The sequence below is a fragment of the Nestor notabilis genome, unplaced genomic scaffold, assembly GCF_000696875.1.
Source record: "Nestor notabilis isolate BGI_N333 unplaced genomic scaffold, ASM69687v1 scaffold11282, whole genome shotgun sequence".
In the NCBI taxonomy this organism is placed as follows: domain Eukaryota; kingdom Metazoa; phylum Chordata; class Aves; order Psittaciformes; family Psittacidae; genus Nestor; species Nestor notabilis.
The window spans coordinates 29,194-42,526 of record NW_009917046.1 but is presented as its reverse complement, the minus strand read 5'-3'; the positions used below and the strand labels follow the sequence as shown (position 1 = coordinate 42,526).

General features: G+C 41.2%; 1 protein-coding gene across 1 annotated transcript; it reads left to right on the top strand.

Annotated features, from left to right (window-relative positions):
- Nucleotides 1–1,031: 1,031 nt before the first annotated feature.
- Nucleotides 1,032–7,913, top strand: LOC104413808 (chromosome unknown open reading frame, human C14orf180). Its single transcript, XM_010024906.1, has 4 exons — nucleotides 1,032–1,085; nucleotides 3,364–3,490; nucleotides 5,241–5,267; nucleotides 7,711–7,913. The coding sequence occupies exons 1-4, from the start codon at nucleotides 1,032–1,034 to the stop codon at nucleotides 7,911–7,913; spliced, it is 411 nt and encodes a 136-aa protein (XP_010023208.1).
- The last annotated feature ends 5,420 nt before the right edge of the window (nucleotides 7,914–13,333 follow it).

The following is a 13,333-nucleotide window of genomic DNA, read 5'->3' as shown; positions in this document are numbered from 1 at the left end:
AGCCCACAGAGCTGCTGTGCCCTGTGGTTCCTGGTGCCAATGTAAGCATTTTGCAACCCTTGCTCCACCAGGTAGGTGCAAACCAAGGGCCAGTCTGAGCATGCCATGGGAGAATCCATGCAACCACCTGGAAAATAACACAAAACTGAGTACTTTAGACATGTCACAGCAAATAAATAGCTCCAGGAAAAGAACCACAAAAAAAGTTCATGCTTGTGCTTCTAGAGATAGTAAACCACCATATTTCAGCAGTCATGCAATGTATTTCTGGCTGGAAATTGCGTATTTGATGATGACGAGCCTTCAGCATTTGACAAGACGTTGTTAAAGCCTCTTGAACAGTAAATCACCTCTTATCAATAATGTTCTTATAATTTCTGTAGAAATGTCGAATATTAAAATCCCACTTTATTACTATACTAATGGATCTAATTTCTAAAACATATAAAGTGAGGCCATAACTGTAGTGAAGAGAGATATATGTAATCCCACTACATCTGTATCATTTCCTGATGGCTTTACTCACATATTTTGAATGGGAGAAGGATTATAAGCAATCCCACTTGCAAGATTTTTGAGTTTGGGAATGGCTTCTGGAAAGGAGATCAACATGATCAAAGAAATGCATAAATCATTATAAAAAACCAGGAACGGCTTCATCCTCAAGGTTACGCACATAAATATGCAGGTGTTTATCTGTGATTTGCTCCATTGAGGAACTTTCCATTTGCCAGGGAAGCCCTGCTTTCCAGCTGCACAATCACTGTTATCACTATGTGCTATTTTTGGCTACTGAGTACATTTCAAGTAGCGTCATCCTTCCCAAGCCAACACTGGTATGAAGGGCGGAAACTCTTCTTTCCACTCCCTTGTCATTTGCTGCTGCTCCCATCTGCTCAGTGGCACTGCCTGCTCAGTCTTCACTGCAGAGGGATCTCCAGACGCTTTCCCTGATCCTTCTTATTTTCTTGAGCGCGTGGCTTTCTAACTGAAGCTTCGTGTGGGAGGCTTCATGTTGGCATCCAGGGTACATGTCCCAAATATGTCCAGCCCCACCTTCTGATCCTAGTGGAGAGAAGCTGCTGGTAAGTAATCTCTTCATGGGCGATAGTGTCCTTAGGTCCAACACCTGGAGCTTTTCAGAAATTGCTTGTTTTTAGGGACGTATATTTTCCTAAGTAGCACTTGGGTAGGTTTTGAGCTCATGTCACAGTATGTTAACACCAGGTTTCTGTCTGAGGGGAGAATGTGTCACTGCTTCTGACGCTGTGTAGCTTTGATTTCCATGAGTTATTAAAGTCTAGAAATATTGTAAATACTACTTCCTCTTCAAGGTCTTTCTTGGGTAGGTGCTACCCAACCAGCTAGTTGTTTAATGCTTTTCTCTCCTGATGTGATGTTGCTATTAAGTGTTTGGAAAAGCTCATATGGACAAAAGCTACACTTGGAGTTTTAAATCTCTTCAAATATAAAGTTCAGTTTCCTTGGTTGTGCCATAGGAAGAGCCTTCCTAGCTAAAGCTATAACCACTGCTAGCCTGAGCTGGGCTGTGTCTTCCTAAACCTGTTTCATTTTACACAGAATAATTAAATATTCATTGTGCCAGAAAGTGTGTGTGTGGGTATAGCAGAGTGATTAGGGTACTCACCTGCTAGATGAGAGACCCTGTTCCCACTGACTGCTCCAATGAATATTTAAGTATTTCATATTAAGTATTCATTGGAGCAAGGATAGGAGCAGAGTTCTCCCACCCTCAGGGGAGCACCCAAACACCAGGCTGTAAAGTCATTCTTTCATTCCTTCTTTCTTTAGCTCAATGAATATTTAATTTTTCAAGGCCAAACAAGACAGCTTCAGTGGCAGTAACTGAGATTCCCTTGCTCCCATGTGTACACTGTAGCTCTGATAATGAGGGCATGTGCTTAAGACATATTGGTTCATATTCCTTTGGACTTAGAAGTTGAATCCAGTTTTTCCATACCCTGGATGGGTCTTCCAGTTTCCGAGCTCCTGAATAAAAAACATATAGCTCCAACACACATTGTCCCCAGTTAGGAGACAGAGGTGGTATGTATGCTTATATGACCGCAAGATCAGAGAAAACATCTTTAACAGTGGTAAATTAAGCCAAAATCTGGTTTATAAATCCCTCATGAGAAGGTATCAAATCTGAAGACTTTCCTCACTCCATGGCAGTCCCTGCTGGCTATGTTATGTCCTTTTCTGAGATTATCCAGTGTGGTGCATAGGTAAACCTACTTTTCCTCTCTATTCTGCAGTCTGACCCCCCAGACTGTAGTTAATTGGATTTAATTCTGCTTCTCCAGCCCAAGGAATAGGTGTGTGAAATGGTGAGCGTGGGGAAAACACCCAAAGAGAAAAGGTATAGGGTGAGGGTCTTTGAGTCTAAAAATGAGCAAAAGTAGCAGGCATTGAAGAGTATAAATATTAAAGCAGGAAGAAAAACATGGAAGAAGGAGCATGTAATCACTGAGTGGGGAAATGGCACACAAAGGGAAAAAAGAAGCAGGGACAATGACAAGAAGGAGAAAACAAATCATCTGAAAATAATACATTTTACCTAACAGGGGAACAGGGGTAAGAGAGGGAAAGGGGTGGAAAAGATTACTTCAATCTTAAAGTAAGAATAAAATGTGGAGAATCTCTGGTTTTCTAAGATTCACTTTGAGGAGCTGACTGTGGGAGTATGACTATGCAGAAGAGGGACTTATTACTATTACTGCAGCCCTGTTTCTTGTCATCTGGCAGAATCCACAGCAATCCAACTCTGTTATCAAAGACTGAGTGTGGCTTCCAAGCAAAAAAACAGAACAACAACAGAATTGAGATATCGAAGTGCAAACAAATTACATTCTCGTACCCATCAGGATAGTGTCCAAACCCGAGACTGATGCATAATCTCAGTTGTTGAAATGACCACACTGAACCAAGCTGCTTAGCTCAGAAGAACATTTCAAACTTGCTACCAATGTTATGGTTCATATTTTTCATATCACATTTATGTCTTTCTACTTCAGGAAGGACCTCAGCAGAGCAGCCACCTTCGGTAACTGTTCATTCCAAACCAGGGAAATATTTTCTGAACATTTTGCCATTACTTTAACCAACCTTTTTCCTGAGAAGAGAGCTTTAGAGTACTGAAGATCTATGACAAGGAAGGAATATCCATATTATCTTGCTATAAATATTACAATCATCTGACTGTAAATGTCCAAACAGATGTTTTTCATATCATGTCCTTTGAGGGACATGGTAATATAGCAACAAAAGCTCAAAGCTTCACCCAGATTCATTACTCCATTTTGAATGGCCATGTTCTTTGTGTTTTGATCAACTCTTTAGACAGATGGCAGTAGCTATCCTCCTTCAATACTGAGGAAAAGGCCACCTGTGGATCAAGCTGACGGGGAAAAGCGGAAACCAGAGAGAAGGGTTCGATTTCGTGAGCCAGAAGAAGTCACTGAATATGGTATGCTTATGCTATTAAGCCTTTTGGCATGACTTTTCTAGCTTAAAACGCGTCTGTCCACATGATCTTCCCCTTCTAATGCTATTTGTGATTTTGAGCTCAGCTAGGAGCAGAGGACAGACAGAATTGCATTTTGTCCATTTACTTGCCTCCTCGGGGAAGATACAGGCTCCTGCATCACATTAGAGCAGACTCAGGGCTGTTCTTTGGGTGAACTCAAGTCATTCACTCCAGGGATCATTGTAGACCATGGGTTTGTCTGAGTCTCATGTCTACCCCAGAACAGTACCTCCACTCACACAAGAATCTCAGACCAAATATGAACACACTAATGTAATTCTGGTAACTAAGATGTAATGGTGGGGAGGGAACCAGCCCGTTCATGTTTCTGAGCAGCATGCATGCCATGGGATACAATAGTAAAGATCTGAGCCTAGCTGGCCCACTTGGGTTAAAAGCAGCCAAGATATAACCACTTCTGCCAATGAGGGCACCCAATGAATGATATAGCTAACATAACATCTGGTTTTTCATGCATGAGCCAAAATAACAGTCTACAGGCAGGTCAGCTGGGGGTGACTTCAGGCTAGCACAAGGATCCAATTTGTACTTCTGCAAGTGATGCAATCCATAACCAAATAACTGTTGTTCCATTCTGACTTTCACAAGCTGATCCAACTAAGAAGAATTGTATTTATTGTTAGGGAGATAAAATTGTATGGTTTTGGTACACTGGTCAGGAAAAACACAGGTGAGAGAACGCTAAAATTTCTAAGTCAGCCCCCTGTTTGGACTGCTACTCTGCTTTTGAAAACAAGGCTTTGCATCTGCTGATGTGTTTGTAAACAGACGTCTCACTGGTTTTGCAATATGTTGTTTGTTGTGCCTCCTAATACTAGAGGGAAAAGCTGTTTCTTGACAAGGTTGTTGACATGGCCTGGGCTTTCCAGTCAAACCTGAACTCCAGTTCTGAACTCAGTGAGTCAGCTGTAATTCTTCAAAGCCCATCTGACTGCTCAAGAGCAGGATTTTGATGAGAGCTATTACGTCCTTCAGCTCCCTGCCAGAGCCTATGCCCCCACTTAAGCACTGCTGAAGCCAGTCCAACCAGGGGGGACCAAGTACATCTCCCACTGGCTCTGACTTCGGCATAGCCATGCTTGATATCCAGGGAGCTGCAAAGACAGAGAAGACACTGACTATTTTCCATGAAGACATTAGAAATGTCCCAGTCCATAATTAGTATTCTGTGTTGCAAACAGCCTGTGATTTAGATGATTAGCTGATTGTCCACACAACTTTATTAACGTAGAGGCCAGTAAGATGAAGGTTGCTGACACAACTGAAATTTTTACACTCTGGACTTTTCATCTTGGATTGTGTCTAGGACGCAGCTGCCAAGCAGAGGCAGTTCGAGGATATTATCAGATGAAAACTGTATCTGACAGCGGACTTTGCTTTCTTAGCTTTCATTCTTCTCCCAGTCTATCTCCTTTCCTTTCTAGAAATGATGTAAAATGGGAGGTCTTCTTTTACAAGAGCTGACTCCCAACCTCTCTGCAATAGCAGCGATCTGTTTCTGAGCCCTCCTATACAATAATTCTTTTCACTTTCCTGAAGTGCACCTATATCTGCATGTTTGCATGGAGTGGATAGACCCTCATCTGACATAAATCTGTACAGCCAAAAGTGGTGTAAGATTCAGCCTAGCATCTATAAGCGTGTAAGAACATTTTATTCTGTTTTCTAGCCATTTCCTGCTGTGACTACATAGTGGGTAAGTTGAAGTTTCACATTATGACTGTGAGCCATCCATGGCACTAACCTGAGTTTGCTTTGTGGCTGCTGTGATGCACTGTGCAAATATATCTTCTGTATACAAAGCATTTCATACTGCCAGTGGTTGTTGCTTTTTCTTCTCAGCACATGAAGCACAAGGTGTTGGTGAGGTCTGGTGCAGTATTTTAAACAAAACATCTAGTATGACAAATAGTGGAAACAAAAATGAAATCCCTGAAGCTATTTTTAATTTAAATATAATTAATATATTTTATGACAATAGAATAGGTACAGGTTTTTCACCAAGATATGCAGAGAAAGCACCCCAAGCGAAACAATAGTTCTCCCTGCTGATTTTCGTATGTGGGAAAGAGACAATTCATTTATATGTTGGCAGCAGGGTAGAAATAATAAAAATAATCTCTTTTTTCTTTTTTGTTTGCAAGGATGTTTGAGGCCAGCCAGCCATACAGACCCTCACGCAAATGTGTGTATCTGGATGTTCGTATGATGGTGACCATTTCTAGAGGCCCTGGCCAGCATCTAGCCCCTGCTGCATACAATGCAGATGAGCTGCCTTTTTCTTAAGCTGGGCACATGGCTATTGCTGAGTGTGCTGTTCCAACAAGCAATTTAACTAACAAATTTAAGGTTTAATTTTATATTTGTAACCTAGAAAAGAACAAACTTACATTTAAGCGCATAACTGTAGTGATGTGCTGAAGCATTTGTGAGTATAGTTCATCACTATTTTGTGGATGGGATTATTCTTCACCTTTTTTTTTTTTTCTCTTCCTGGACTGAACATACTCTCTAATTGAGATGTTATAAGGAAAAGACATTGCATTTGAGATCACCCAGAAATGTCATATAGAAACAAACTTTCATGAGATTGGAAAAGGTTATAAGCTCTTCATAGAACAGAGCTGATGTGAAAAGCTGTTTAGCTTTCACAGGGAAGTTTCCCTGTTACCAGGTATGCTCCTCAGCCAGGCCCCATGCTTTGAAAGGCAAGTGGCCACCCAGTTGAGAACTGTATCGTGTGGTGTGGGAGATCACACAAAGGAAATGCCAACTTCCAAATCCCAAATCTCTGCAAAAGCAGAAAGTGGTGAGTAATTCACTGGCAAAATACCTTCATATAAACCATTCACAAAATAATGTCAAATAAATTTATAAAAATTGAAGTCTGCTCATGGATAATTTGCAAACATAAAGAAGGACTAAATTAAATTGAATAAATTATTTGCTGCTAATAATTCACTCAGATCTATTATGGGACATTGATTTGGTTTCTGGTTAGCTATAAAATGACTGCCTATTAACATTTTACATTTTCCCCACACACTTTTTGATACATTATTATATGTTACTTGCTTGGTTTTATGACTTTCACCTTCCTCTCTGTACATCTGTATGACAGTTTAATTGACTGGTATGTATTGCTGGGCTCTTGGTAGCAGCTAATTTAAATATGTTACATCTAATGTTGGCCCTTTACCCGTAATAATACATACCACATTTTTATCTCCTTATTGATTATGTGCATATGGCAGGAAAATAGCTGCACAATATGAGTTTTTATTCAGGCATGAATTTGGCTTTACACTGCATGTTTAATACTCAAAGTGCTTTATAAAATAATACTGATTGTGCAGTAGCCATGCAGCCAAACATTGAAGCCAGATCTAAATCAAACAAGGCCCATGGATGGATACACATGTGCAAGTGCTGGGGCATGGATGTTGGTGAGCTAAATGTAGCCCCTTGATTTCCACACATTGTACTCTGCCTGACCTACAGCACTTTAAACATACTTGAACTACATTTTGAAGGCAGGAAAAATGTTTACCGTGTCCTCCTGCTTAAGAGCAAGTGCAGAGGATATGTCAGTGTAATTAACACACCTAGCACTTAGAGAGAGGTTAAACCTGCCAGAGTGTTCTAAATATGCCTCGTGGTTCATGGAGCCACATTTCAGTTCTTCCTGTAATTAGTAGGAGTCCCAAACAAACTGAGTGAAAAGGATAGAAATCTGGATCTTCTTTCTTATGGAACATTTGTAAGCATTAAATAACTAGATGGGGTAGCTTAATATTCTCCTAGTATTTAACTTAACAGCATAAAGATATAAAAAATACTTGCTGGAGGGAAACTTGAGATCACGCATTAGCTATGGTAATCCTGTTCTTACTGTATATAATTAAACTCTTTAAATGCTCCATTAGATGAGATCTCTTATACTCATCACCCTTTATCAGGAGGTGTGACTCACTGTCACTTAACTGATGCCTGTTGAATTAGGCATCAACTAGAGTCTTGTGTACCCTGCTGTTCCCAGAGAAGTGGGACAAAGGCGTCAGCAGGAGGTCAAATTTGGGAAGTGTTTAAGATGACAGTAAAATAATGTTGCTTTCTTTTTTCTCTTCATCACTGTTCAGTAGATGACAGATCATCATCTGGATTGCCTGTGCTCCTGTGGCTCTCATTTTGTGCAGTGCTGATCCTTGCTGTGAGTCTCTACTACACCAGCATGAAGCAAGATGTCAAAGTCTTGGAAGAATGTCAATCCCGACTTGTTATCTTCTTTCTTCAGATAAGACATGTTGCTCAGAAATGCTGGACTTGGTTTATGAGGCAATAGCAATGTTCTCCAGCCTGACAGACATCTCAGAGCACTGCTAACCAGGATTCAGCTGTGCAAAGCTCCCAGTGTACTCCAGCCACATGCAGGGAACACCTGAGTATCCATCTTGAAGAGCAAAAAGGCCACCTCTGCTTTAGCCCTTCCAGCAGCCAATTGTTCTTTTTTCTTCTTTGGGTTTTTTTTTCACATTACTGGGTGGTCATACTAAAGCCCTGAGATTTCACCAAACTCATGCTCCATCATTCTGAACATCAAACAAGCATCTAAATTTCTATGCCCCAAAGAGTTTATAAACTCCTGATAGGAGCAGAAGTAGAGAGAGAACTATACTGACCTGTGCAGGCAGCAGCCAGCTCTGAATAAAAGCCTCCTGAGTCTCAGGTTAAGGCTTTAAATACCAAGACACCTTTCTCCTCAGGTCTCCTAAGAGCTGTTCTGCAAAAGTTAGAATAAAGCTGGGCTATTACACAAACACTGCTCTGGTGGCCAAAGGCTTGGCAAGCTGCTGTATTTATACACCTGAAATGATTATTAACAAAACCCTGGCAAATGGCTTTCTTGTTTCCCTTCTTGTATATTTTTCCTCCATGGGTTAAAGCTGTTTCCTAATATGTCACTTGACTCCCAGGTGTGAAAGAGAACATTAAAACTCATTTACACAGTAAATAGTTTGTTTGCCTAACATAATAAATAGCAGCATTGAATGCCAGGCTAATTATCATATCAGTAGTTTAAACCTCTGGGTTCGATTCAGTCCATAAACCCCATGAGCTTGCAAGATTTATGATGGTGTTTGTTTTCAGTCAGAGGTTATGCTTTTATGCTTGGGTGTGCAAGGCCTTATATAATGGTAATATGGACCATTTATGAAGACATAGCATGCAAAGCACCTTTATCTCTCCATTGTCCCACCATAGCATGTACCTCTTTGAAGGGAACTCTTTTAATGGAGTTTATGCAATAAATGTGGAATGATGCTCTGGATATCTGAGAGGAGAAAAAGCGAGTGCAAGCTTTTGAGCTTCAGCTATGCTTTCTTCCTAGACAAAACAAGCATAACCAGCTTTTTAGGCCATAGATTCTTGTCAAGTAAGCCCTAATGTGTTCTTCAGTTTATTTGGCATGATAAGTTTGACACCAGAACCTGTGCAAGCTGAGGAAAAGGAAAAAATAAAAATAGAGGAAAATGAACACTGCAGATAAGATGGAAGAGATGTCTGCAGTACCTTTCCTAGAATTCTCCTGCTCTTGCAACCCACAAAAATGAAAAAATGTTGCTTTGTTTTTAATTGTTGTTTTTTTTTTAAGAGGGTCATATCACTCTGCCCCAACAACCTTCTTCCAAACAGCCCAAGGACTTTAACCAGACAGAGGATAAACAGAAATGCAATATGCAGCCTTCTCTCAAGAGGAGAGTGGGCAGCAACTTGATCGAGAATGAGTCCAAGACAGAAAGAAGTGATTTCATTGGCTATTTTTATGATCCTCCTAAGATGTCAAAGGCCACAGCAATTGCATTCGACACACTGCCGGTCTGCAGAAGTTGCTGCAGGAGGAGTGTTTAGTAGGAGGTTCTTTATGTGAATCACTCGGGTACCCCAGCTCAGAGGGTAAGTTTCACCACTGCTTCACTTTCCTCTCCCCTGTCTCAGCCCTGCTGTTTAGGTAATAAAGAACAAAGGTTTTAAACTTCTGTGCTGATGAAAAGGTTTGGATTGGTACCTGCGTGGGGAAAGGGGGTCATTGCAACTTCGTTTTTGCATTTTTTCATGTTTATGATCTTTTTAATGTTCATGATGAAACTTTTTGGCAAATCAGCGATGCTGGGTTTTTTGGCTCTAGACTGGTATGTCCTTCCAGCACATAGCAATTAACCCCTTCGAAACAGAAGCTTTTTCTGAAGGGACGATTGCCTCCCTGCAAGCCATGGCACAATGCAACAGGAAAGCAAAGCTTGAGCTGACAAGAACCAAGCAATCTCAAAAGCAAGGGCAGTAGAGTGAACCCTTCCAGTATGTTAGGAACCTGATTTCAGTAACTTTCAAACAAGCCAAAGAGTTAAGGTAAAACAGGAACTCCTGTTAGGACTGTAAGGGAAAATGCAGTAGTAGTGTGAAGTCCGTATGTGTGCTTGCCTCCCTGCATAAGTCCCCAAGAGATTGGTATGGGACGACTCTCCAGCAGGTCTGCTTTAAATGGAAAATGGCCATGTTGTTCTCCTTGCTGGGGTCCAACTTTATCAGTGAGAGTGAGAATGGCTATCACATCTGGGCTGTCAAGGAAATTAAGCAGATGAACGGCTATTCTTGGCTTCTGCCTAGTCTCTGGTTGGGACAGTTATGAACATGGGCAAAGGCAGCACTTGTCTGCTGAGGTATCACCATGGCCTTGCAAGGCCTCCTGGGTCAGGATTGTTTACTCTGGTCAATAAGATACGTGGCAGGCTGCAGAAAGCCAAAACAAATTCACTACAAAGCCAGGATATTTGAAATAAATAAAAGCAAAACCCCATTCCTGGAAGAGTTGGGGCATTTTGCAGGTGAAGAAACTGAAGTTGAGAAAGCCACTGCACCTGTGCAAGTGAATGAAGCAGGTCAATATCAAAGCTGGGAATAGAAGAAAAAATTCAAACTCCTGGGTCTGCATTTATTTATTGCTACATGGCTTCACTGTGGACTTACCTGTTTTATTTCCTTCTGACACTGAAGATCTTTCCCATTAATTCACCCTGCTTACACACACACATAAACACACCCTTTTCACACTCTGCCCCTTCTTTCTGTTCTTTATCTATCACAGATCTATCCTCATCTGTGAGCCAGATGGGATTTCTCCTTATTCTTGTTCAATGATGTTTTCCTAGGTGCTGACACCTTTATGAGTTTGGAAGAGCTAATAGGAGCTCTGAAGTTACACAAAATCAACCATGTTGGGTAATAATTCCCTTGCCAGCCATGCTGTGTAGTATTTCCTTCTAGTAAAACTCATGAGAATTGCCCACAAAAAAGTAAAAAGGAGAGGGAATACAGAAGTTATTACACATGGTCAACCTGAATTCACTCTGGTGCCAGCCTGATGAATTGCTTCGGAAGTCAAGAATCCTGCAGCCAACCAGGTCTTGAGAAATTATTTAATCCAGCTTGGAAATGGTCATTTTTTAGCTTTAAAGGGATGAAAGAGGGAGTGGTGGAGGGCAGCAATTTTTGAAGCAGAGAGCAAGCAGGTGGACTTTCCAGGAACTGCATTTAGAGTGGCAGGAGTCAAAGGGCCAGAAGAGAGTAGAAGGATGTCTGTTCATGAACATGGGCTAGTGGCAGGGCCTAAGGGTAGAAGTGCTGCCTAATATCCCTTATGCAATGAGTATGACATTAAGGCACAACAGAAATCAGCAAACCACAACAGTACAGGGTGTTGTTTTTACAGTCTTCAGTACATTCCTGCAGCACAAATGGACGGCAGCTGCCAACACCCTCTTTAGGCAGGCTCACCACATTAACAGCACCTGACTGCGCTACCAGGCATATCCATACGATTAGAGGAGATAGAAAAGGACACAGTGAGATGACACTAGATTTTTTATGTTAACCTTTTAAAGCACTCAGCACTAACGCTGTTAAAAGACAGCCCCAAACACTGCTTCTACTCCCACTCCCTCCCTTTATCTCTCCAGTGCTGCTAGTCTGGAAACAAGTTAATGGAGCAGGAGAATCCCATCACTGCAATTTTAATTGTCATTTCTGCCTTTTGCCACTTTGAATCAAGCAGAAGGACTGGCAGCATGTGACTAGGAAAAGGGTATTACCAGCTGCCTTCAAGGAATATCTCAGGAAACTCTAATGTGATAGTGTGAATTTGTTTCTTACTAATTTCTTGCTTCATGATAGCTGTTGGGTACCTTTAGGCCCACTTCTGAAGGGAAAGGCTGATGCTAAATTAAGAAAATTAACTAGTTGGCATTTAGAAAATGAGCCTGCCCGTGCAGCCTCTGGTCTCCCTTTATATTTGGTAACAAGCTGCTTTTCAGCTGCATGTTGATATGGGAGCATCTTCTCCCTGCCTCCTATGGAATTACGGTTCACTGCTGGAAGACAATACTAAAAGGGCTCAGGCAGCTTAGGATGGTTGGCCGTATCCTTGACTATACAAGCTGTAGCATAGAGGTGTTGGGGTATGAACACATGAACTAAGATGCTACCACTGACTTCGAGAACAATGTTTTATCTCACATTGTAATAATTTAAATTCACCTTAAAAAAACAGGCACAGAAATACTGACTTTTCAAGTAATTTATTTGTATATATCACCAAATCATAAAAAGCCAATGTACTGCCCAGCAAAAAGCATCCATATATAAAACACATTAACTCATCATCAGTAACACAAGAGTGTATCACTTATACTGAACCCAGTCCAGCTTCTAGTAAAGCCAAAGGAAACTTTTTCAGTGACTCCATTAACAGAAGGATTGGACTCAGAATTTTTATTTGCCAGGTGTTTACAAAGGGCCATATTAAAATGCTAGTAAACAGCTTCCTTTTGAGACTGTATCAAAACAATAGTAAACCTCACTCTAGTTCTGGTTTTGTCAAATTCATGCAATTAAAGCTCCAAATCAGCAGTCATTACACTGCAAAAGACCATACAAATCAAGAGAGATAATATTCAAAACAGACCAAGCTATACCCTCAGCTTGTGTGGACTGGTTTGGCTCCGGCACAGCTTATGAAGATAAGCTAAATACACCAGCAAAGAATCTGCCCCTCTACTGCTTTCAATGGGAAAAAAAAAAAAAGAAAGATGAAAAAGTAATCAGTATTGTCCCCAAATACCAATTATGCAGGGACCTCTTTATCAACAAAACTCAATAGTGAATCTCGACTCTTATAAAGCTTTTCCCACATGGCTATAAGAAGAGATAGTAGCTCACAAATACATAAATCACAGGACATACATTTCAGAGAGGCTGCATTGCCAATAGCAAGAAAGATCTGCTTCAGATCTTTGCAGGTGGTACCATGCAAAAATCCCAAACCTTTTAAAACAATGGATTTTAATGAGCTACTTTCAAAAGTGGCAAGTCTACAAGATTTGGGAACAGTCTTTCCTCCCCCACACAAGGCACAAGCTACACAGGGCAAACGGCCAGGTGTAGGGTATCTGGGTCTGCCAGCATGGAAGGAAGAGGTTTCCAAAGCAGCCCCTTCAAACCTGGTGGCAATGGCAGCACCTTCGCAATAGATAGCCTGCACAGGTGGCTCTCTCTGGAAGCAGAGTTTAAGTTAACACATACTTCAAGGAGGCGCTCTGCAGTTTGTGAAGCCCTATAAGCAGGCTGCAAGCAATAGGCACTGCCATGCTAGGTCCCTTGTATCACAGCCTGAAAGCCAAAATCCCTCATAGGAAATGCACTGCAGTT

What these genes read in the sequence shown, in the direction of transcription:
- LOC104413808 (XM_010024906.1), top strand. Translation starts at nt 1,032, where the DNA reads ATGTCCCAAATATGTCCAGCCCCACCTTCTGATCCTAGTGGAGAGAAG. An exon ending in CTAGTGGAGAGAAGCTGCTG is followed by an intron (nt 1,086 to 3,363) that starts GTAAGTAATCTC and finishes TCAACTCTTTAG; the next exon opens with ACAGATGGCAGTAGCTATCC. An exon ending in CTGCTGTGACTACATAGTGG is followed by an intron (nt 5,268 to 7,710) that starts GTAAGTTGAAGT and finishes ATCACTGTTCAG; the next exon opens with TAGATGACAGATCATCATCT.